We start from the raw sequence: 25,628 nt of genomic DNA on the forward strand, positions 1-25,628 counted from the left end.
AAACCATGATCCACTTGTTGAGTGTTGTCAGCACATGGGGTTTCTGATTCTTGTAATAATTGTAGCATGAACAAAATTTCCAAGATAACATAATGTAAAATATAATCATACATTTGCATTTCCCATATTATTTAGAACTGTTTTACCTAATATGTTTAAACTGAAAGTGTCAAAATCACTGATTTCTGAAGTACAAACTGTAGTCAATAGTTAAACAGTATCCAACTTCACACACATTTACAAATTTTGTTCCATTTTACCTTTTTCCAATTTTTTAAAACCTGTTCAAAATCTATTTTGCAACCACATACAGAACTATTTCACTACAATGTTGTCCTGTAATTTTTTACTCAAATGGAACCAATTTCAGCTTAAGAAAATAATTTTCTTGATCAATATAAGATTTTTCAAAACTAAACACTTTTTATCAATTTGAATTTTCCCATCAATTTTACTTGTTGAAATTACTGCTCTTCACTTCCTGTTTATCCATCCTAAAATATTAATGATAGGATGGAGATTTTTGACTGATACTTGTGTTAAATGGATCATGCTTAGCACTTTTTATATTACTTAACACATTGGTGCAAGAACTTCATTCCCTAAATGCAAATTTATTACTAAACATCTTTCAAATCCATATAAGTGTCCCTCAAATTTTCAGTTGACATGAAGATTAGATCTTAACTTTATTTGCAGAAATAATACAATATTATTGAGCTGACTAATTGCCTGAAACATATAAACAGGTTTTAAAAGATGTATTGAATGATATATAAGGAATTACATTTGGACTGTATTTTTGTGTAGTCATGATAGTGTTCAGAAACAGTAGGGAAGTTCCAGGCATGAACTGGTGACATAAGGTATAGTGATCCTGAAGGATCAAAAGCCCCATAATTGATGTGTTTTGAGTACTGGTATAATGGTACAATGTGATGACTGACACATTACAGTTTACTGTTAACTATCTGTAAAAAAATAAAATGCTGAAAAAAAAGGAAATCTCAAGTGTTTTGAAAAAAAGAATGTGTAAATGCAACAAATAAAAAAACACAATCTTTGACATGCATTTAATTGTTCATAAGACCGTAATAAATACATCATAATTATAATCTATCACTAAATAGGATAATAAAACCACATGCAAATTAGATTCAAATACTACACGTAAATCTCAGCAAAATTATTGGATTCAATTCCTTCAATTACAGCTGACTTCAAGTTCGATGCACACAGTAACCCTTATTGTTAATTTACAGAAAGATTGAGTCTGGCAGACAAAGAGCAGGCATCACAGAACTTCAAATTTTCTTGGGTTTGAGTAATTTATACAGTTTGTGGTGCCAGAGTCTGTAAATAATAGAAACAAATTACACTTTAGAACTCATTATGACATTATAATGTATCCATGAGAAATTAAAAAGAGTGAAAGTTGGTTTTTTCCTGGGTTTATGTTTTTTAAGGATGGTTCTGTCTAAAAGCCAGGAAAGGGGTGATTCATCTCATCTCAAGATGATTAATTTAAAGGTTCAAATACATTTGTCATACCCAAAAAATGTGTAAAAATTATAGTGGGAAAATTTCCTGTACTTTTCTGTTGCAGAATGTATTCAAAGTTAAAGCACTGATATTTCCAGTGGGCAATTTTCATTTGGACTTTTATTTTTGAGTACAGTTTCTGGCCTATTGAAGGATTTCCATTTATAAAATATATGGGATAAAGAAATGCATGAATTACTCATCATAAGATTGTTTGGTTTTAAGACAGAGCTGCGATTAAAGCTTTACACCTCTACCTTACTCGGTATAATGTATAAACCCTGCCTTTTCATCATTACCTGAACACTTCCACTGATGTTGATTTTATACTGAGAGGTCCTTACAAAGTTGATTGCTTGAATTGCTCACCTAGTCAAAAATATTTGTAGCTCTTTAAAGCCAGAATCTTGGCCTTACTGTACTATTGTCACAAGAACCATTTAATCAATACAGAGAATCTTAGTTATCCACCCGGTTTTTATATTATAAAATTAATCTCTAAAAGTCATTTTTTGATTCTTCAAGGGCAAAAACACCAACATTGAGCAACAGATCTTTATGAAAATTTCCACATAGGCTGGTCTCACCATGCTGATCAATTTTTAGTAGAGGTGGTCATGTTTTCAACAGATAAAAAATAAAAAATTGTTAAGGATATCCAAACAAACATTCTTACCATGTTTGGTTACAATCCATCCTACAAGTTGCCTAAGAGGAAAAGATTTAAAACAAAAATCCATTTCAAGACCAATCACTCATTCATTTGTCAACGAATCTTTCTGAAAATTTTGGCATAGGTCAATCCTATCATGCTTAACAATTTTACTCCTGCTAGATTTTAGCTAAACTGAACTGTTTTTGAGTTATTTGGATAATTCTGCAATTTGTCCTCTATGATCTATTTTTATAAACAATGGCCACGTTTTCCGTAAAATCAAAAATACCCACACACAAATTGTCAACATGTTCTACATAACATTTAAGCAAAGTTTTGTTTCAATCCAGTCAATAGTTTTAGATGAGAAGATTTTTAAAGTTAGAAGTATCATTTCAGAAAAAATTCATATCAGGACCCGGAACTCATTCATTCTTCAACAGATCTTTCTGAAAATTTCGGCATAGGTCAAACCCATCATGCTGAACAATTTTACTACCTGCCAGATTTGAACTAAACCCAAATATTTTTGAGTTATTTGCATAATTCTGCAATTTGACCCCTATGGTCAATTTTTAGTAACAGCAACTATGTTTTTCACCAGATCAGAAATCCCCACACAAAGATTGTTAAACATGTTTTACATAACATTCGTGCAAAGTTTCGTTTCAATCCATCCAGTAATTATAGAGGAGAAGATTTTTAAAGTTGGCAATAAAAAAACAATCCATTTCAGGACCATTAACTCATTCATTCGAAAAAAGATCTTCCTCAAAATTTCGGCATAGGTCAATCCCATCATGCTGAACAATTTTACTCCCAACCAAATTTCAGCTATATCCAACTGTTTTTGAGTTATTTCCATAATTCTGCAGTTGGATCCCTCTGGTCTATTTTTAGTAACAGCTGCCATGTTTTTCACCAGAACAAAAATCCCCACACAAGGATTATAAAAAATACTCTACATTCATGCAAAGTTTGGTTACAATCTGACGACAACAGACAACGGACACATAGTGATGGCAATAGCGCACATGGCCTATCGGCCAGGTGTGCTAAAGAGTTTGAAACAACATGTATGAAGGACAGACTGACCTTGAGTCTCCTTAAATGATTCTTGACAAAACAAGGAAATCAAACCCCCTTAATAAGCGAATGGTGTGAGAACCAAGAACTTCTATCATGTAGGCCTATGGGTTAGACAATTCCATATCCCAAAAAATAGAGATCATATAACAGAGTGATATGTACAATGCACACATATCTATTTTCTTGCTTTAAGCGGGAGCCTCCAGATATTTCATGGAGAATTCAGCAATCTCCATCTTACATGCTTATTATAAAAGTGAGATTTAGTTGCTTTAACAGAAATATTATTTAAATTTTCTTATAAAAATTGTAATTTGACCACAATTTCTCATAAAACATGTTGTGAATACAAAAACTCCCACTTTGAGAAAATTTTGAGAGAGAGATTTCCTGCTTTAGAATTTTTAAAGGTTCTTCCATAGATAATAAGGAATGATGTGACAGTAGAACTCCCTTCCAGTAGGAGGTATTGGTATTCTTTTGTTACATGGCATCAAAGGTTAACATGAATACATTATAGATCAACCAATCACATGCCTAATTACAGAATCTGAAGAAGTGCAATAATCTAACTATCACTGATCCCTAAAAAGATCTCCAGTAGGAGGTCATTAAATGTAGGGAGAGATACAAAGGGATGACATCAAAGATTGAATTTCAATCAGATTGTACATATGATGAACCTGATCCCAGATAAATAAATCTGTGTGAAAATATCATTGAAATCCTACAATGATAATAAATAAGATGGAAGACCTTAATACTTGCATGATGACAAACAAATGCTTAAGTAAATTACTGTAAAGCAAATAACTTGTGCAGTCAAAAGTGTTCCATTTTTGTCAGGGGTATAGGCGTGCAAAATACAAAACTTCTACTTTAGTATTACTAAGTTTTCAAGACACTGAAATTATTTCTCCATATTTTTCTTGAACCAGATTGATTTTAATTCCGCAAAGTTTTTCGCTATACAGTAAAAATATCAAATAAATTAAGTGCTATTCTCTGTCGGAATCAGGCAATGGGTGAATTATGGTGGGAAGAAAAACACACAAGTCTTTTCATGAAATGCTTTTCAAATTGTTATCTGAAATGCAGTAGTGACATTCATATCTTTTTTAATTGGAGGTATAAATTACATGAAATGCATAGGTGTTTCATCATCAAAGGGAGATAACTCACTTTCCCCATTATTCTACTGTAACTATAAACTTGCTTTACTACATCTTCTAACATTTCTAAGACAAACCAAATGTCAATTCATCTTCAAATGACTATAAAGTTTCTGCCCACATTTTTCAAAGTCTTGTGTTTTTTCCTCAGCATGATTCATTATTTTTCAATTTTTGCCTGATTATTACAAATTCCAGCACTTAATACCAAGGCACTCATAATTACATACATTAATTGTCAAATAGTAATAATTTACCTTTTACTGGACAACCTGTGTTGCCATCAATTTTAGTTTTGTATGGACTAAAGTATTGAAGCCATTAAAAAAAAACTTTTACAAAATTTTGTCAAAAAAAAATGTGCAATCAGTTTTAATTAATACTTTAGCAAAAAATCATACATATATATATAAAAAAAAAAAAAAATTTGAAATTTGATTTAATCTTGAAATTATTGGTTAAACAAGGTTAAACATAACATTCACAATTCTGCACTAATAGCAATATTTAATTACAAAATAGAGTTATTCAGTATGTGATAAAGTTGAATACAAATGAATCATTATAAATACAGAAAGTATAACACACAAACAGGCTTAACTATACATAACAAATAAGACTAAAACAAGCAGTCAAAGAGACCATCAATAAATGAGAATTTATACAGATGATTGATAAAATACAGGGTAAAAGATTATATGCACAACCCTTTTGTAAGTACAAAAACATATATTGCCCACAAACAGAAATGTCATTAATTCAAAAACCAACCCTTTAACACTGAGATACTGAACAAAAACAACCCAAAAATGTAAAAAAGTGCCTTCTAAATCTCTTAACTTACCAGTTACAACCATTTTCAGACCTAAAAAATTAAGAATGTTCAAGATCTTTACATGAAGCCTAAACAAAGAGGACTAATTTTTCCAACCCCTATTTCCCCCTGTACATACAAATACAAATCTATGGACACACACATTACATATATAATACTTGAAAGTTATTAATATCTGTGGTAAAACATAGCATCACGAACTGACAATTTTTTATTTAATGTTTTTTGTACAAATTAAAAAAAAAACTCATGTAATTCTCAAATACATTATGTCAGCATAAACCTTTTGAGCAGTATTACCATATCCCATCCCTGACTCTAAAGGACTCAGGTTGCCAGAGAAGAAAACATTTGTATACAACCATTATACATTTTATAATTACATTTGACTAAAATCTCTTGTACAGAAGAAAAAGGATTTTGCCTACAAGAAAGTTTGGCTATTCCTGGGGGACAGTAGGGATAAGGGAAAGAAATAATTCTATATGTGGCATTAGCACAATACTTTATGAAAACACAAGACAATAGTATTGATCAATGTCAATAAGCATGCTACATTTGACCACAGATTTGGACTAGTATATTAACCAACATGGTTGGTTTGATTGCAGTCAAAAACACACAATACATAAATAACAAGTATTCATTACACACATACAAATCAATTGAAAAAAAACAATGGAAGTGTGTGTAGAAACAAGAAATCAATTCTGAGTGGCCTTAAACTGTTAAAAACATCCAGAACTTATAAGATTTACCTCCCTTTCTACGTCCTTATAGGATAAACCTCCCCTACTATCCCTTTGTAAGATTTACCCCCCCCCCCCCATTTCCATCTCCTCTTGTAAGATACACCTCCTTGTAAGATTTCCCCCCCCAATCTATCTCCTTGTAAGATTTACCTCCTTTTCTATTTACTTGTAAGATTTACCTCCCTTTCCATCTCCTTGATAGACTTATTTTCGTAAGATTTAGCCCCTTTTCATGGCCTTCCTGTAATCTATCACAAAACAGCTTGTAAGAGACAGATTTCACTCGTTTATATGATCAACAAAAAGATAAACTTCAATCATTTCTAAACAGATGGTGAAAAGTTGTTAATGTTAATGGGGCACCATTTACACAGAATTTACCATTTCTGTGCAACAGTCCCAGGACAAATTACACTTCCACAAATAAAACATGAAAGGCAATAAAATAAAATAAAAATTCTAGAATCAATGAAATACCAACAATCAACAAAAATATGATTCTCATAATCAATAGTACTTCTCAGTAATATGTAACTGAAATTTTACTATTAGAACAATCTATGATTAAACAAATCTTTAATATCCGGTAAATGTATAGCCCAAAATGGGAAAAAACAATTAAAAATAAAACTAGTTTTAAATTTTATGCAGGGAGTTATTTGTAAATTATTCTATATTAATGTAACCCCTCCCCCTAAAAAAAAATAAATAAAAAATAACTGTTAGAAAATGTGACAGAAAAATGTTACTCCACTTAGTATTATTTCTCTAATTTTACTTATAAAAGCTAAACTGAAAACCTATTTATTCATTGTGATAATTTGTAAGAAGTTTTGAATTCAAAATTTGCATAAAACATTGCTTACACAAAAAATGACAGCCTACATTACACTTAAGAAAAAAATACACAGTTCAGGATTCATCCTTGGCACATGTAAGCATGTTACACAAATTATACATGCACATAAACTACACATGGGGACAAAACACAGTTACAAATGTATCTCATATGTACGTTGTACAAACTTGTAATAATCTCATCTTGTTTATTGCACACTTCATTGGAACAAGGTAACTAATTGTTTAACAGCCTTAGCTATGTCAAATGCTCCTTGCATGACTTGTTGTGTCCGGTAAGGATCTGATTCATAGTGTTCATGACATTCATGTTGTAAGCGACCAGCACTTGTAACTAATATGTGTAATGCACACTTAACACTCTCAGATTTGGGCTTCTGAAACAGAAACATAAACATGTCATATAATATACAAAAAGAAACAAAATAAGTGACAGAAATGTTATTTATCATTTCTACACATACACTATATATGTTACAGTGTTCCAGGATTTTTTTAAAACGTCTAGGCTTCCATCTAAAACTAAAGATTACATTTCAAACACTTTCCAAACTTAACAAATCCTTTAAAAAATCAAGATTTATACTTGCCAAAAGGAAAGTGGGGCATAATAATTAACTTTCCCATACCAAAATTACAATTGTCCCAAATAACAGGAAAGTGGAATCCTATAACGCTGTGTAAAAGATAAGTTGAATTATCTCCCCTTCAAAAAATATATATTGTGCCAAACATTAGGCACATTTCAATCTTGAAAATCAGATATGATAATCAAAACAACACCACCACAGAAAGGGGTTAAATTTAGTAGTGATTTATCGTCTGGGTCCCTTGATTTCTGATCTACTAAATTACATTAACCTGAATCCTTGACCTCTAACCCTTTTAACTGGTATTTGATATTAATGAATTTGAACGTTGATTTGAAACTTTGAAAAGCTCTAACAAACAGAAACTATTGGTCTACACTAGAACTCTCTAAGGGCTAAAGAACTTGTTCAGCTTGAACAGGAGTTACACAGGTTTCCAGTTAATCTAGCGATCAGGTAAGACTAATTAAATTGTACTTACAATAGGGAACAGTGAGGCCATTTCTGTTACAGCATTCAGGATCTTATCTGCACAAGGTCCAAAACTGAAAATAAAGTAGTCAATAATCATTAATAACCAATACATATAAATTAAAAAAAAATTCTGAATTACTGAATATAACTGAATGTTTAAAAGGTAACAAAGAAACACTTAGGTTTATTGACACCGTTTTTCTGTATCCCTGAATTGTTTGAAATGTAAAAGTGTTAAATGGTGCTTATAGAATGCCCTAAAACAATCAAATTTGGAAGTGAATTAATTTGTGAGAACTCTCAATAAGTGCATTTTTGTAAAAGTAAGTATACAAACACATAATTTTGGAATTCTAAAAGCAATTTCATTCTGACATAAGTAATTTGAACCAAGCCAAATACAAAGTTTGACTTTGCGAACTTGACCCTTTTGACCTGTGAGCTAAAAAGATTATTTGGGTTCTAGTTCCTTTTGAAGAAATCTAGGATAAAATCCATTGAAGGTATAAGAATGTAAGGAGAAAAAGATCACTACGTGTAGCCATATTGCCCTACTGATGAGAAGTCTAGTTGTCTGAATCTAATTACTTCTACAAAATTTGCTGTCAAAAAGGTGGTGCTGTAGGCACTTTGGCCCTACTGAATATATGGATGCAATCCACTAATTGATTTCTTGGGTAATGCTTCAACTAAGTGTAACTGATGGACAGACTGACATCACCTTGTGCCCCATCACTACATAGAAGGGGACAATCACAGTTTAGGTAGAAAGGGGGTGGTGATATGTTACCTGTCATGTTTGCCAGTTTGCCCAGATTGGTAAAGTTCCTGTATATTTTTGGTAATTTTTTCTGTCTTTTCCATTATGACCTCTTGTGAAGGTAATTCAGGATCTATCTCGTGTATATTTCCAGTCGACTCATTAGAATCTTCCTCATCAAATCTTAAATTGAACATGAATGGATACAATTAATAAACTTGATCATTAAAATAACAGTTTATACTAGAGACTGTAACATAAGAAATGATTTTTTTTTCTATACTGTGAAAGTAATATTGTTCATAGGGTACCAATTTTCATGGTTTTCGTGGGTTTTGTTGACCATGAAATTTGGTTTCCAACAAAAAAGAAATTTCCTATTGGTTTGTTTGATAAGGTTTCAAATCCACAAATTCAAGAATCCATGAAAATTGGTACCCACAAATAAAAGTATGGTACCTTTACAGTAATTTGTAATTTCAGCAATACATCCGTTATACTAACCTAAAATGTAGTTCTGTACATTTTTATATTATACATGATGGTTATTATGTATTTTTTCTTGTATCTTCACAGATTGTAATTTTTCCTTTATAGCATAAGGTCTGGTTTCATTTAAAAATCTCAAATGGAGTTTTTACACAAATCCTTCCTGAATTCTAATCCAATCCAAACTGAATGTATAAAATTAAAAACTTGAGGAGGAAAATCTCCAATTGAGATTGGTTTATGAAACCAGGTTCAGTAACCAGAATGGAATTTATTGCGAGAAATTACGAAGGCATGTGTACCATTCCTAAAATAGTACTTGACAGATTATAATTTTCACATTGAATGATTTTTTTGTTTTGTTTTTTGCTATGCCAGCTCAAGTGAGAAAATAAATCTTGACATGAAAAGAATAATCTACAAGTAAAAGATCCTATGATAAAGCTCTTTGCTATGTAATATGATTTCAGGGTTTGCCTATAAGCTACAGAGCTTTTTGTACTAAAAATTACAATTAACTTTATTAATAATGCCCTGTTGTTTTATCGCTGATGTCTTGACCAATAGGAATATTTGAGACTTCCTATGACACATGATGTGCATCTGCATTAAAAATTCAAACAATCATATCTTCTCAGCATATTTTACTTTTGAAATATGACACTTCTAACAAAGATTTTTTTTAGCAATTCATGTTTTGGCAGAGTGTAGGATGTTGCTGACACTCTGTCCCTAGTAACCCAGATGATAAGTAGCTTAGGAGATAAAAGAGTTAGTATTTGTTTAGAACAGACAGACTGACAGATGAAAGCATGCATATCCCCCACAAATACCAGTTTCTTCGTTTTTTCAAGGGACAGTTTGACCAATGTATTCTAGTGTAATGCCAAATTATTCAGGTCAATACCTTTGGTTTATTGCACTATTTTCTAATGGCAGTGAGCTGGGGCAATCATAATGAGATAAGTCTGATCCCACAGGTTTCTGAAGCTCTGCACTGGCTTCATCATGGAGGGATGGAACACGACATTCTTCACCCTGAAATGAAAGTAACATACTAACAATAAAATAGACCCATGCAATACTGTACAGTAGGTTATTTTTGCAGGGTGCTAGTTTTTGTATATTTTAGTGGTGGTCATTAACTACCAAAATAAATTTCAGCAAAATATTTACTCTGGGCATAAGTACTTAGTGCAACACTTAGTATCCACCAAATATAAGGATTTCAATATTTTCTTAACACCTTTTTGCATTAGTATAGGTATTTTTTACACCTGCCAAAATAACCCACCATACACTAACTACTGCAAACTGTAGGATTTATCAAATATTTCAGTCTTCAAATTTAGCCAAGGGCCTGGTGGTCCAGGCCCCTAAAATTATGTTCTTGGGAAGCCAGATGGACTTCTGAAAATTTTGGGGTGTTGTAGTGTTAAGTTTATTTTTGGGTTCTCAGACATATCTAAATAGTCTGAATAGAATGAGTGTTTGTTGTTATGTAATTTCATTATAACAGCATATTCTTATTACTAGATATAGATTCAGATGATTTTGGAGTTTTAAAAATAAGGTTTTCATATAATTTTAATTTTTTTTTTCGGGCCACTGAAAAATCATTCAGACTTCCAATTTTTGTAACTTTGGAAGTCCGAATGGCTTCTGTCTGAAAAAGTAAAGACTGAATACTTAATTCTATACCAACATCAGTATATGTACTTAACTTAAAAATAGATGAACAGAATAGAAAAGATTTTATATGGTAGAAATTTCTTTGATTTGGGGAGTGATATGCCTACAAATTAAATCACAAAATTAGCAAAAAGTAATATGAAATAATGTTTTTCTACTCACTTGGTGGATATGAAAATTGGTAATCTGACCAATTGGCAAGTAAGGCAGTAGCAGGCAAACTTTCCTCCATGCCTGTGTAACTGCCTTTTCGTGCGAGTTACATATCAATTTTTCAGACTGATTACAAGTTACTCTTTTACATTGCATTTATTATGTGTTAATGGGAGAGTAAACAACATTTCTAAATAAAATGGCTTTGTTTTGGCTGTTCTATCTAACTTACCTCCTCCTCCTGTAAATGGATGTTGGAGAATGAATGAGCAGACGGCAATGAATCTTTGGACTGGCTCTGAAAAACAGAAATCATCAAATGCTGAAGATCCAAGTAAGTATTTTGGGGAAATAATTGTCATAAAATACAGCTTAAAATTGAATATAGTAGCCCAGCATATGTATAATACCTGTTAGAAGGCTATTTGGACAACTTCAAATCAATATTTCACAATGGTTACATGTTTAGTATCTAAAACATTATAAAGCATGCCTACAATGGAAACTAAACAATAGGCTAGAAATGGCTCTTTTCATTGATTAACTTAGGTGCAAATCTATATTAAATTCAGACACTGCCAATGTTTGAGGTGATTTATGGTGTCAATATATATATAAATTTTGCTCATTATATATTTTATTATAGTGTATTAACATCTTCATCTGTATCGTTGTACAATCCTTTAGACTTATGTATATATAACTAAGACAGGCTTTTTGGTCTATTGCTACTTATGTACTTAAGGTCTATGCAGTACCACCACTGATTTATTCTATTAACCATACTTACTTTCTGAGACAATCGTTGTTGATCTCGTGGCTCAAACATGGATTGAGGACGAGTAGGATTTCTTATGGGACTATTTTGAACATCTTCGGATTTACCATAACCATTAGGTAAAGTCTGGATGTGTTGTTGAGTATGTTCACGTAGAATTGTGATCTCTTTGGTTAATTTTTGTACCTTTGAAAATATTAGTCAAGAAATTACATAACCCAATGTCTATCATTATATTGTTTTAAACAAATCATACCTAAATTGATTATTGGATTAACACATTTGACTGAAGTGCATGGGAACTTTCATCTTTTTTAGTAACTTAAGAATGACCAAAGTATTTTTGGTATGCAACACACCCATCAATAGTGGCTAAAAATCATTCTAAGTTTCAATCATTTAAAACAAATAATTCCAGTTAGAATTTCTACAGTGAATGTATATCCTAGCAGAGGGTGCATTAGAAACACCAAATTTGTAATCTCTACAGTGACCTTTAAATAGAAACTGTAATTAGTATGTAATAATACAAAGTCTTGACATTTCAGCTATGGAACCTGAAAGTATTTCCTACCTGTCATCTACTTCATAGTCACAGGACCATTATAAATCTTGAACAAAAGGATTTAATTCATTATGACTTGAATTAAAAAAAGCACAATGAAGAGTTATTTCCCCTGTTTACAAATATTGTATTTCAATCACCAGTAGATGAAAAATACTTGCAATAAAAGTTACTTCCTCTAACTATTTCACTTACCAGCTGATGGAGCTCATCTCTCTCTTTCCGTAAATCTTTGTTCTGTTGAAGGAGCTGATGGACCTGACAATCTAAAGACCCGACTTTCTTCTTCATCTGTAAAAACTCCTCTGTTGAGACTGGTCCCTCAACCATGGAGTCCTGAGGAGGCTATAAAAGATATTACATTTTAAAGTTTTGAAGTTAATCATATTCATGATGTGCTATTTGTTACTATTTATACTCATAATTATTATTTTTTTACTTTTTGTAATAGTAGTATTTATAATAGGCCCTGTTACTATTTTCTTCTATCATTAGAACTGTATATCTACATGTATATACATATAAATCTAGCTTAAGCTGTTTATCAATTTACATTTTTCATTTCAGTATTTATTCCATTTAAAGATCAATTTCCTTACTGACCATGGATTCAGTCTTGTTGCTTTTGTACTTACCATGAATTTATTTTTATTGCTATCTGTAATCAACTTGGGTTTTGTTTTTGTTGCTGTTTGTACTCACCTGGGTTTTGTTTTACTGCTTTTTGTACTCAACATGTGTTTTGTTTGTTGTTATCTGTACTCACCAGGTTTTTTCCCCCTACCTTTTTTACTCACCATGTGTTTCGTTTGTTTTCATCTGTACTCAACAGGATTTTTTTGCTACTTTTTTATTCACCATGTGTTTTGTTTGTTGTTATCTGTACTCACTAGCTTTTTTATACTCACCATGTGTTTAGTTTTGCTGCTATTTATACTCAGGTTGTCTATACTGCTATAATCCTCATCAGAGGCCACTACGTCATACAGTGGTTCTTCATCACTAGCTATACTGTTAAACTTGTGACGTATTGGCATTGGACTAGTTGGCTTTTCTGTAGATAGAAAATTGTACATTATAAATCAACCCATGATTTTTTAATTCGTAAATTCATTTGACCATCAATTTGGCAATAATCTTGAAAGGTAAGGGCCAAAAAAGGTTTTACATAGGACTACAATAATTAAATTGCAAATAAAAAGCAAAGGTAGTTTCAAGTGGACTGAAACTAAATAGTATGTTCGTCATTCTTGTCAAGTTTAGTTAAAATTGATGAAGTGGAAAATCTTAAATTCTTAAGATGTTTAGGACAATATAGGACAGATACAAAGTGAGGGCATAAGCTCAACAGGGCCAAAAAAACCCCTAAAATAGACAAAAATACAAAAAGCATTCTGTGAACAAAGGTTTATGTTTTCAAATAAAAAAGTCATTTTACATTTTTGTACAAAAACAAAATAACAATAAATCCTGAACATCCCAACAACTGAACAGATAACAAACTTAAAATGTGTAGGTGAATTATTTTAAGATAAACAGACAGACACACCCAATATAGGTATTGTCAAGCACTGCATGAGCATTAAATTCAGCACAATTTTTACAGAACATAAAAAAATGATAATCACAGAATTAAAATTAACAAATAGGGAAAGCATACAAACTTGGTCTATCTAACATTATACATTGACTTTGTAAGAAAAAAAAACATACAAAGACTACTGTTTCATAAGATTATTTTCATAAAAAAATAAAAGATATGAAAAAAAAAAAACAGTTACAAAAAATTAACCAAAAGTTCATTGATCATTGATTAAAATCTACCCTTACCATATAACGGTGAAACAGGAGACGTCACTTTACAAGATATACACCACATGGTTTAAAAAAAAAACCTTCAAACAAAAAACCTTAATCCTCAATAACTTCCATGCAACTTTATAAATTTAATACTCGGGCCACAAAGGGACTTTGTCATACAGGAAAAAAAAGTGAATCAGACTTTCTGTCATAAAATACTGTTTAATTTACCTGACATTACCTTTATGGTCATGAAATCAACATCCCAGGTGAAATCAACAACATCTGTAGCCTATTAATCACCTTAGATAACCTCTGACCCTTACCTGCAGACTTACCTGATGTTAATTAAAGACCTTGTATATTATCTTATTCAAGTACCTGTGATCAGTCATGTGTGAAGGGGGCGACAAGTATACATGCAGGATCAGATGACAAAGACAGTGGCTATGTTTTTCAAACAGCTTAATTTTGTGGTTTTTGACTTAGTTGAATTTTAATATAAGATAGTAAATTAAGTCTTTTAAAGGGCCTTTAATAACTGTATCAAAATATAGACTTTCTTACTTTTAAAACTTTCTTTGTTAAAGTGAAAAATTTGATTCATACAAAAAACTATACTTGCCATATCAATTACAAGCAAAACTCATTATAATATTTTTCTTCAGAATTTAATAAAAGAAATTTTATTTTTGATAAAAACATGTAAGATTCAGCTTAAGCAAGGACAAACATGTTACCAATAAACTTCATGTTAATTCCAGTTACACAAATTAAGTACAAGCTGTGCTAAAAACTATAGTAAAACCTGTTAGAACACATCATGGGCTTATAAAATAATATTATATTAGACAAGATGAAGCTGTTGTGATAAATAGGTTGAAAAGCAGCAGGCAATTCAGAAATTTAACTTCTGCCCTTATGAACAACATTGCCCTTCACAGCATACTGGTAAAATACAAATTGACCAATCAGGAACGTTATGAACAAAAGCAACCCCAAAATGCCTCACAGATTCTGACCAATTGACATCAATGTATTATGTTTACACAGGTCCAACAAAAAGTTGCACATGTTGTTATGCTAAGTATATCCACACTCAGACAGGCAGTTGATATCCAACAGCACTTAAACTCACTTACAATGTATGCCCTATCCATATAAAGCAACACACCAAATTTGAAAACAATCCATCAATTGGGAGCTGAGATAATTCCAATGGAACAGGGACAGACAGAATAACAGACAGATGGACAAGTTGATTCCAATATACAACCCATTGTTGTATTAGAGTATGAAATGAATTTCAATTGATATGAAGAGAGTTCAGGTTAAGTCTGGTTTAAGCAGATTCCCAGTTTATTCAGGCTTCAGTATAGACAAGCTATACTGTATTTGTTTGTAAAGATTGATAAATAGTGTTAAATAATATAGGCCTATGAAATTCTCAGGTACCAGTATTGTAAACAGCTACTTTTTTCATTGTTGTGAGATGGGAAGAATATTATCCAATATTTGACAATTCTGATATATTGAAAGATGTGACAGAGAAAAATACACGAGTATAGATATATTTTATGTTCTGTTAAGTATAGCCCTGCCTAAAAACCTGGAAGAAGGGTATGAGTAGTGATTCATGCATTTCTTTAACCCCAAATTTTTTTTGGGTATCAAATCCTTCAATAAGCCTCATAGAAACTGTTTTCTACAGTATGAGTGCAAGTTAAAGTTGGTAGTAGGAGAAAATAACATTTGAAAGATGGATACATTCTACAACAGAAAAGAACAGGAAAACTCCTGCCAAAAATGTTTACACTATAATAATTCAAAAAATGTTTCATGATATATAGCAAATCTAAGGAGATGATCATGGGGAGATTACCGGTACAAATGTATTTTAACAGATTCATTGATTATCTTGAGATATGATCATAATCATCCCTGTCCAATTTTTAGACAGACACATACTTATATTAAAACCTCAAAATTCCTAAAGGTTATTTATAAATACAAAACCTGTATATTAAATTCTGACTCAACTTAGTGGCTTTAATTTTTACACTTCAAAAAGGATTTTCCTAGTCAAAATTTATCAAAAGTCACTCATCAAACTCAAGTTTTTACAGAAAGGGTTGAAAACAAGCCATTAATTGAGTGTCTACAAAAATCTTACCAGTAGTCTATCATATCCCACAACAGATAATCTGAAAGGCAGTTCTAGATGTTGAAAAAGTACTCCTTATGTAAATGAAGGGACAATACTATCTGATATTAAATACCTTTTATTCAACTGTCTACGCCTTAATTAACTGGAGCAGTGCACATTTAATAGGCTATAGAAGTTCTACAAATCAATCTGATGATTGTCAAATTACACAGTCCAATCAACTTTGATTCTCAAACAAGATAGGTTTCTTCTGAATATGTCGACGGTCAGATAGAGAGATTTTGGGTGTAGGTCGTACCTCAGGACGAGATATTTATGACAATGACAATATAAAGGATCATAGCCTTCTTCTATTGTCTTCAACTGTTAAGATTTCATGTAGTGGGTGAATTTAACATGAGTTGTATCAGGTTACAGAGCTCACTGCTTTATCAATTTAGAAACATAACTGTGTAATCTTCAATAATGTGTTAAATAACGTTCACAATTAGTCAAACAAGAAATTTTAAATTCCTTAAACTACCTATCAAGTGTGGGCTTCTTAAAATTTGATATTTTGAACTTAACTGATATGGTTTATAAAAACTTTTAAATATTATAATGAAATATAAATAATTTTTTGAAGAAATATATATATATTTATTGATTAACAATACGATGTAAGCTGAAATATGACCAATGTTGAGAATACAATACAAAATGTCAAAACACAAGAGGGGGACAAATACCCCTCCAATATGCTGAAACACCAGAATGACAAGTACCCCTCCAATATGCTGACACACCAGCATGACAGATATCCCTCCAATATACTGAAACACCAGTATGACAAGTACCCCACCAATATGCCGAAACACCAGTATGACAAATACTCCTTCAAGAATTGGTCATGACAATTCAATAATATGACAAATTGAACCAGTTAGTCAATAAAAGTATAACTGTGCATACCAACATGCAATATCAGACTAGAGATTATGCCATATTTTACTGGGTATGCAATGAATTAATAGTTGCACAAAGTTTTCCACACTGGTTCAGGGCTAGCCATATTGGATTTAGGTTGTGTTTCAAGTCAATTATGGCTTGCCTCAGACCAATACGCAATATTACTATAGTAAGAAAAATAATCAATAAATTCTTTTTATACAATTTTGAAGCAGATCATCATATCTATAAAAATACAGTTTTCTTTAAAATTTGATTGGTTGATTGTAGTCTATGGTAGATACTTGTTGCATTTCAGGATGAGAATGCTTGACCAACTGAACGGATCCTGAATTTTGCTCATCTGGACCCCTTTTTTGATTAAAATCTTTATTGTGCTAGCTCACAGAAACAACAGCCTTCAGGTAGTCATGTCACCCCAGTTGAACACTTTATTCTGACTTGAGCCAACTAGTTATATGCCATTTCCTTTGTAACATAGGTTTGGTAAAGAAGTAGTCAATACAAATTTTAAAGTCTGGGTGACTCAGCAGGGAATAAAACTCATGACCCCCCACAATCAAGGCTAGCATTTCACCAAAATATCACTGAGGCCTTTTGTTTCCCTTCCAGTCATTCAAAACTGAATTGGCAAAATAATGAAAAGCTTGGCAGAGTGCAGCATGTTACAACTGCTCACTTGAGGCAAGTGTGGACACATTTAAGCATAAGGACTTACAGTTCATTATGAACAACTGGTTTGGACACAATATAGCCTAAACTTGAAATTCAATTAAAAATTTTCAAAATAGGATCAAAAACTGAAAAGTTGATTTTTCGAGGTGTGGTCCCTTTATAGCACCTTAAAACTCAAAAAGCATTAGAGATATCAGAAATCTGATTGAATAATACATGAAGAAATTTTTATAATTTTCAAAATAGGACCAAAAATTGAAAAAAGTAAATTTTTTTGGGGTGTGTTCCCTTTGACTCGTTATAACTTGAAAAGACATAAGAGATACCTGAAATCTAATGAAGAATGCAGGCAGAGATTTTCATAAGGAATCCCATAAAAATTATGAAAGAATTACTTTGTAAGGTTCACTAAATCTTTGACAGTGATTTTCACTGCTTCATCAAAAAACCAGCTGGTATTTTGGCAAAAGTTAATCACTTAAAACTATTTAAGATAAGACATTAACACTTAGTAATGGAAGAAGGGAGATAATTCATTATCTAAAAAGACTGAACATTATTCAAAGATGGAATCCATGCACAACAGACATTTTTCCCACATCACTGTTTTAATACACATGTAAACATGTATTGCAACTTTAGAAAATACATTTTATATGACATTGTACTTTTAGAATTTGCCATTGCGATGATGAGATTGTAGCTTGTTTCAATTACACAATACGAAAGTATCTAATAAAGCAACCCATTAAAATTCATTTACTTTACTACACTCTGAACATAAAAAATGTCCCCATTTTTAGGGGGTATACACATGGCACACCTCTCTACAGATCCATGCCTGATCTTAGCCAGATCTAAAATGCAATATTGACAATCTGCAGGAAGAAATGCAGTGTTCCAGTTAGGATTTGAAAAGGGCAGGGTGCAGGTCCTGAAAAAGGGCATGTTGAGGGTACAGTAATATAAATAGTCACATTTCACCATTTTGACCTGAGAAACCACCTCTCTACCTCTTTTCAACTAAGAGGCAACATAGCAGCTGTACTCATTGGAAGTATAATGGTATTATTTTCTTGATTTTCATAAGGCCATTTATCTTTAATTAGTTGGTTGGAAATAAGGTGAGAGAAGGCAATCTGAATTGGCCAATTATCATTTAATGATATGCAAATTATTGAAATTGACATCACTAATGAGATTGGCGAACTCTTCTATACATGACACGTGTTATCAAATTCTGGTTAAATTTGTTCACCTCCTATACATGTAATGCACACCATGAGGTAACAAATATTGAAAATTTTCAAAATCGTTTAAAATTTATGACATAGTATACCTATTGCAAGCAAAACTTTAGGCAACTATACCATGCTGTTGAAAATACAGTACTAAAATTAAAATTAATTGTGCAGTAGAAATTTATCATAAACAAATGATTTGCCATCCGTAAAATGGTGGTAAACCTTTCTACTTGTCCATCCTCATTGATAACCCTGATCAGCTGTTTGCTCCCTGGTGATTATTTATATATTTAGACAGCAATTAATACTTTTTAAGTCAGATTTATGGTACGTATATTGAGTTTTAATGATTCTGTTTTTTGGCTCACTATATCTCAAGGAATCAGAAATGCTGACAGAACAATATTTAAATAATTCTTTGTTTTTTTGCATATTTGTAAGAGAGATAAAGTTATTTTAGCTTACCTTGTTCTTGGATGTCTGTGAGGGAGATAAAGTTATTTTTAGCTTACCTTGTTCTTTGGATATCTGTGAAGGAGATGAAATTGTTCTTAGCTACCTTGTTCTTTGAGTGTCTGTGAGAAAGCTGAAGTTATTTTTTAGCTTACCTTGTTCTTTGGGTGTCTGTGAGGGTGACATTGCACCAGTCTGTCTCCTCTTGGCATCACTCAGTATATCTATCACAAGTGTAGTAAACTCTCTGGCATTAAATCTGGCAAGCTTCTGTCGACCCTATTCAAAAGTCAGGATAAGTTACATTATCCAGAAAATAAGGAGAACTAGTGCAGATTATCTCCATATCTCAAAGAAAGCAAAATTTTAATATAAATGAAATTAAATTTGATGATATTTACCTCATAAACAATAAAAATAACAAAAATTGGTGACTGCTAAGGATGTCACTTATTTCAAAGTGGGAATGTACAAAAGTCATCATCTTAAAATCTTTCCTTTTGGAATATACATATGTATATGTGTACATTTATATGTGTATATGTATATGAAATTTCTTTATTTTTACAAAACATAGAGATATCTGTAAGAAAAAAATAACTGTAAAAAGGAATTTTGATATAAATCTTTTTTACTTTTAAACTATTCCTTCTGTTTTTCTACAAACAATGTAAACTTACAAAAGCTAAAAACTTACTGCATCTGATGGTATAAATGAATCACAATATTTCAAAGTTTATTCTTAAGTAAAAAATCAATAATTTACCTGGTTACGTGTTGCTGAGAAGTCAGGATTGAGAGGTAGAAATGGGACACCCTGTCTGTCTGTCACCACGGAAGAGGTATCATGTGACTGAGTCCAATCTAAAATCATAAAGTACATGTTTGTTTGTTGGGGGTTTAACGTCCGAGCAGCAATATTTCAGCTATATTCAGACAATGAACATGAAATGGGTGATAAAATGAACATGAAATGAAAAAAAAAGCATGGGTCACAAGGATAATAGGGTCGACAAATTTTGATTGCCATTGGAAAAAGGGGGGATGGGTAAGGTATATATAGATAATGTGAAATATGAACAAATCTAACTACAAACTTAACATATATTAGTGTGGTTTTCACATACAACTCATGTGAACATTCATTTCAATGAATTTTATGTGAATTTGGTCACAAACTTGACTTGCTGGAAAACAGTCTTAGTAAACCTAAGTAAATTTGTGAATCCAATAACTTACGTTCATCATTTTCCCTTCGATCAACTTCATCATAAACATCCATCGCCAGTTCTTCAAATAAATGGTTGGGCAGCTGAAATTAAAAAATAACCCTTCTGTCATCTATAAGACAGTTTCATATTACAAGCCATGGTAGACAAAAGAGGACAGGGAAACTATAATATAGTGAACAGATTGGTTCTCTTGGTGCAGATGGATATACCATAACGATCCATAAGTTCATGATGATAACCATAAAACGTTCGTAGTGATGACTTTTATCTTAGCAAAATAACTGTTTCAGAAGCCTAATTGTAAGAAGTCTAGCATGGAACAAAAAGTCTGCACAGTTATGGCAAGCTCTGAAATAACGTACGAGTTGTGATGTACTCCATACACAGGTGCTGAAGGAATATTGCCACAGAAAACAGGAAAATTGACGACACAGAATGAGAAGCCATCACATTTGTAGTTTAGTTTGGTCAAGATATCAGACTGACTACATTATGTCTGTAACTCTTGTACCTCCAGTTCTTTTGGATAGATCCAATGTACAAAATTCTGCATATACAACATTGTAAATTTGACCCACATTGAGGGCAGCTTTGCAAGGCTTGTAGGCAGGAAATTAGCAACGAAGGGTATAGTAAAACTGAATTTTGGAAAAAGTATACATCTACAATATCTTCATAATATTAATCAAAATTGAAGAAAAATTAATCATGACAATCAGATCCCCTGCTTCTCTTCGAGAAACCATATGATCAAAAATATAAACAAAGTCTTTAGATAGGAAGCTGATATCCCTCAAGGCTGAATTTTAAAAATTTTGTATTTGTCCAAGTTGATGTTGCTTGACTCTGATACTGAACTACACTATATTGCATATTGCTTACCTATATAAAGTTTTTGTAAAAATATAATGTGGGTGTGATAAGAAGTTACAGAGAAAACTGTAACAAAAAAGGTGTGGACGGACAAACAAAGGGAAAAACCGTCATCACGATCACTATATACAAAAAGGGGAGGGACTTGGGTGGGGGTGGGTTGGATTAGGGTATAATAAACTTACTGCTTGTAGCTTTGTCTTTGCCTGTTTTGCCAGCTCTGATAGATCTAAACTACTGTAAAATAATTAATTTAAAATTCCAGAGTTGATGAACAAAATCTGTAAATATGATCAAACCTATAATTGTCAAATTCTGAGACATTTCTAATCTACAAAATTATTGAAGAATTAGTCCCTGCATATCTTGCATCAGTTATTTCTCCTAGGGTAAACTAAGGTATCAAAAAGAAAATCCTTAATTTCAGTAAAAATAACATAAAATTTTAAGATACAAGGATCTAATAATATGGCAGTGGATGCCTTTCAACACCAATAGAAGAATGTATATATCTATTTTCCATTATAAGGTCATAACTTACAACTAATATTACACTTATTTTTTGTGAAATGTACTGCTGTAGTTATTATAATGCACAATTCAATAATATTTTATCATCAAAACTATTTTTTTTCCATAGGCCCCATAAATAGAACTTAAAAAAAATTGTCATCTAGAACAATGTTTAAGTAATTTCAAGTTACAAATCAATTCTTTGTTAAGAAATGGGACAGAAAATACATTGTAGTACTTTGTTCCATAGAAATATGAAGTTGTATGCATTGTCATGCTAGCCATACCCCTACTAGTACAGGAAGCTGACATCAGATAGCAACTAAAATCACTTTCAGTGTATGCCTCATGTATATGTGGCATCACACCAAATTTGAATTAATCCATCCCTTGGTAGCCAAGATAACGAAATTTGGACAGAATGCACACGGACAAGGTGATTCCAATATACCACTCATTAAATACCAATACATGTAGCATAGTGCTATGGTAAAAAGGGTTTTCTAGGATATAACAAATCATATTAAGCCTACCTGTCTGCCATTTCTGGTATGATGAAATGTACACCATTTTTGTGATCTGAAAAAAAAAAAAAAAAAACCAGTAAAAATAACAAAGTTTATGCAACAGCACATACTAGATAGAATCTTAAATGTTCAAACAAATCTAAGACACATTGAGTATCTTAAACACTGAAAATAAGGTGGAAGGAAATGAAGAAAAGGCAAGGTCTAATTAAAACCATATTGTTTATTTTTTATCTTTTAAAGATCAGTATTGAGTGCAATAATACCAAACTTCGGATTCAGAATTGCAAAATTAAATAATTTTACCACATACCAACCCACAGGGAATAGGAAAGATTTAACCAATATGACTTTCCTTTAGGCCCAAATCATTAAACAATTTTTTACTGCATTTTAGTGTAACTTAGATATAACAGCCGCAACGGTGATTTAAATACTTCTCTGTCTAAGAATCAGGCAAAATGTGTATTAAATGTGGCACCTGAAGAAAATGAAAACCACACAAGATTTTATTGCATTATCCAAGTATTTATACCTCTTAGCCTCAAGAAATAACAAGTGTTTGTAAAGTTACTGATGGGTCAAATTTAGATGATTTACTGCATGGAATAATGGCAGGAAAATTTTCCTGCACGTTTTCCATATATAAGCGGTCAAAAAATATGTGTATGTCACACATGAATATGTTTGAATATATTTGAGGCAAAAAAGACCAAATTGAGAAAAATGATGTGTCACCCATTGCCTGATTCTTACACAGAATGGTAGTTAAATGTATTGAATACCTTAACCTAACGCAAGAGTTACTATATGTGTACATTTGTATTTATAGAAATGTCAACATGCTGTCAAGAGTTATTTCCCTTACCTGGCTTCCTCTTACAAACATAAAATGCTAGTCTATCTGTAAGTTCATAATGTAATTCTAAAATCCTGTCTGCTAAGTCTGTATAACCTTCAGCTCTGTAAAAAACATAAAAAGGTTTTAAATTTGTTATAATAGTGATACAAATGAAGAATACATCACTGGGAACACAAAATGTGCAACAAAAAAGAACTAAAAATTACACGAAAAAAAACAAGGCATTTATGAGTTATTAAGTGATACCACACCATGTAATGGTGAAAAAAAGGGGATGACAAAATGTTCAAAATAACTTAGTTGGAAAAATACATTTTGGATATTAATGAAATTTAACTTAAGCTGTGTATTCTATATTATTGATTGGCATTCAATTATTTGCCTTAATATGATAAAAACCGCCAAAACAATACAAAATACAAAAGTGCTTCAATATGGGATTTAAGCATAGCCTCAGTTCAATATGGCTAGCCTCAGACCAATAACTAAACCAATATGGAAAACATTATTAATAATACTTAAGTACAGAACAGATGTCCAATGTTTAATTCACTAGGGAATTAATAACAAACTCCCCATTTGACAATAAATGTATTGGTAGCAATAAATTTCAATGAGCAGTTTTACAATAGGATATAAAAATATAGCAGAGTAAATTTTATGTTAACATCTAAAATTAGAGCAGTTTTTTTTGTGTGTTCTAATCATAACTGATAAAATCTATACAAAACACTCACTTTGCATGATCAATTGGAGTTTTGCCATTAGAATCAAATGCCCCAGGATCAGCTCCATAGATGATTAGAAGTTCTACCTGTAATGGTTGGCCACTCTGGGCAGCAACATGGAGTGGACAGTTTCCTTTCTCCTGATAGTAGAGAAAACAAGAAAATTGTCAAAAGGACCTATTAGATAGACACACCAACAGACTGGTGGTTACTGTATACCACCTACACTTTGTTCGTGAGAGATATAATTCTTTTGTCAATTGTAGAAGAACAGCAGTATACAACAGCAAATCTCATTATCTGTCAAAAATGAGTGTATAAAAAATCTTTGGTTTGTCTGAAATGTCAGTATAGACTAACAAAGAACTATTATTTGTGAGGGATCCATTTTTGTGCTTAGTCAAACCATGTATTCAATCAGCAACCAAATGTAAAATTTCCACTGAAAACATTGAGGCCTTATTCCAATTCATGGTTTCTACACTACACAAAATAATCAAAATCACTAAAATTGATACCAATAAATTTACACGTAAATACCTTTACAGTATGTTATTGCTTTTGGTTGTGTAATTTTCTATGATTTCATTGGTAGATATAAAATTTTAGCAGCTATGTACAGATACTAAATGGGACCTTTAACTTTTAAAGTTGATAAATATCCACTACAAAGAGAGGTACAATTTTAGTAACACTGTAATGAGAGCTGATAAGATTCATCAATATGAAATTTGGTCATATTAAAAACTGTGAACTTACAGGATGAAAATAGTTTGGGTCTGCTCCTTTGGACAGTAGTCTTAAACATGTCTCTAAATTACTGGTCCTCACACTTGAATGAAGTTGCTGAAAAATTAATAAAAACTGCAATGACATAAATGTTTTATTGATGAAGAATTTTACATCATGGAAGAAACAATCTGTTTTTGCAAGCTGTCAATTTTTATGCTTTTACTGTACAATTATTAAAAAATCTGGCAAAATATATTTTGACCACAGGCGCTTGGGGACAATTTGTTGTTTCTAGGTATTTTTCCTTGAAACCTGCATATTTTACAGTGTTCCCTCATATTTGGCCATTATACGCATGTCTGACCTGTTTTTAGCTTGTTTTACCATCTCTGAAATTAGAGAGAGAGGGAAAATGTCAGAGATGGTAAAACAAGCTAAAAACAGGTTAGACATACGTATAATGGGCAAAT

At 31.8% G+C, this 25,628-nt stretch overlaps 1 protein-coding gene across 1 annotated transcript in view; it reads right to left on the reverse strand.

The window, feature by feature from the left end:
• Window positions 1–1,058: 1,058 nt before the first annotated feature.
• LOC148606173 (ARF GTPase-activating protein GIT2-like) overlaps window positions 1,059–25,628 on the reverse strand; it is a 40,184-nt gene continuing 15,614 nt past the window's right edge. The window contains exons 5-20 of the mRNA XM_088544387.1: window positions 25,186–25,272; window positions 24,436–24,566; window positions 23,705–23,799; window positions 22,843–22,888; window positions 21,982–22,033; window positions 20,931–21,003; window positions 20,458–20,555; window positions 19,847–19,970; window positions 13,313–13,458; window positions 12,600–12,749; window positions 11,852–12,025; window positions 11,294–11,359; window positions 10,124–10,254; window positions 8,758–8,910; window positions 7,975–8,038; window positions 1,059–7,280 (exon numbers count right to left, since the gene is read on the reverse strand). Coding sequence (XP_088400513.1) covers window positions 7,104–7,280; window positions 7,975–8,038; window positions 8,758–8,910; window positions 10,124–10,254; window positions 11,294–11,359; window positions 11,852–12,025; window positions 12,600–12,749; window positions 13,313–13,458; window positions 19,847–19,970; window positions 20,458–20,555; window positions 20,931–21,003; window positions 21,982–22,033; window positions 22,843–22,888; window positions 23,705–23,799; window positions 24,436–24,566; window positions 25,186–25,272 — 1,767 coding nt within the window. The 3' untranslated portion in view covers window positions 1,059–7,103. The remainder of the gene's footprint in view (window positions 7,281–7,974; window positions 8,039–8,757; window positions 8,911–10,123; window positions 10,255–11,293; window positions 11,360–11,851; window positions 12,026–12,599; window positions 12,750–13,312; window positions 13,459–19,846; window positions 19,971–20,457; window positions 20,556–20,930; window positions 21,004–21,981; window positions 22,034–22,842; window positions 22,889–23,704; window positions 23,800–24,435; window positions 24,567–25,185; window positions 25,273–25,628) is intronic.

Source organism: Perna viridis, chromosome 9, assembly GCF_037379345.1.
Source record: "Perna viridis isolate PV_CMFRI_1.1 ecotype Kerala chromosome 9, ASM3737934v1, whole genome shotgun sequence".
NCBI classification, from domain to species: Eukaryota; Metazoa; Mollusca; class Bivalvia; order Mytilida; family Mytilidae; genus Perna; species Perna viridis.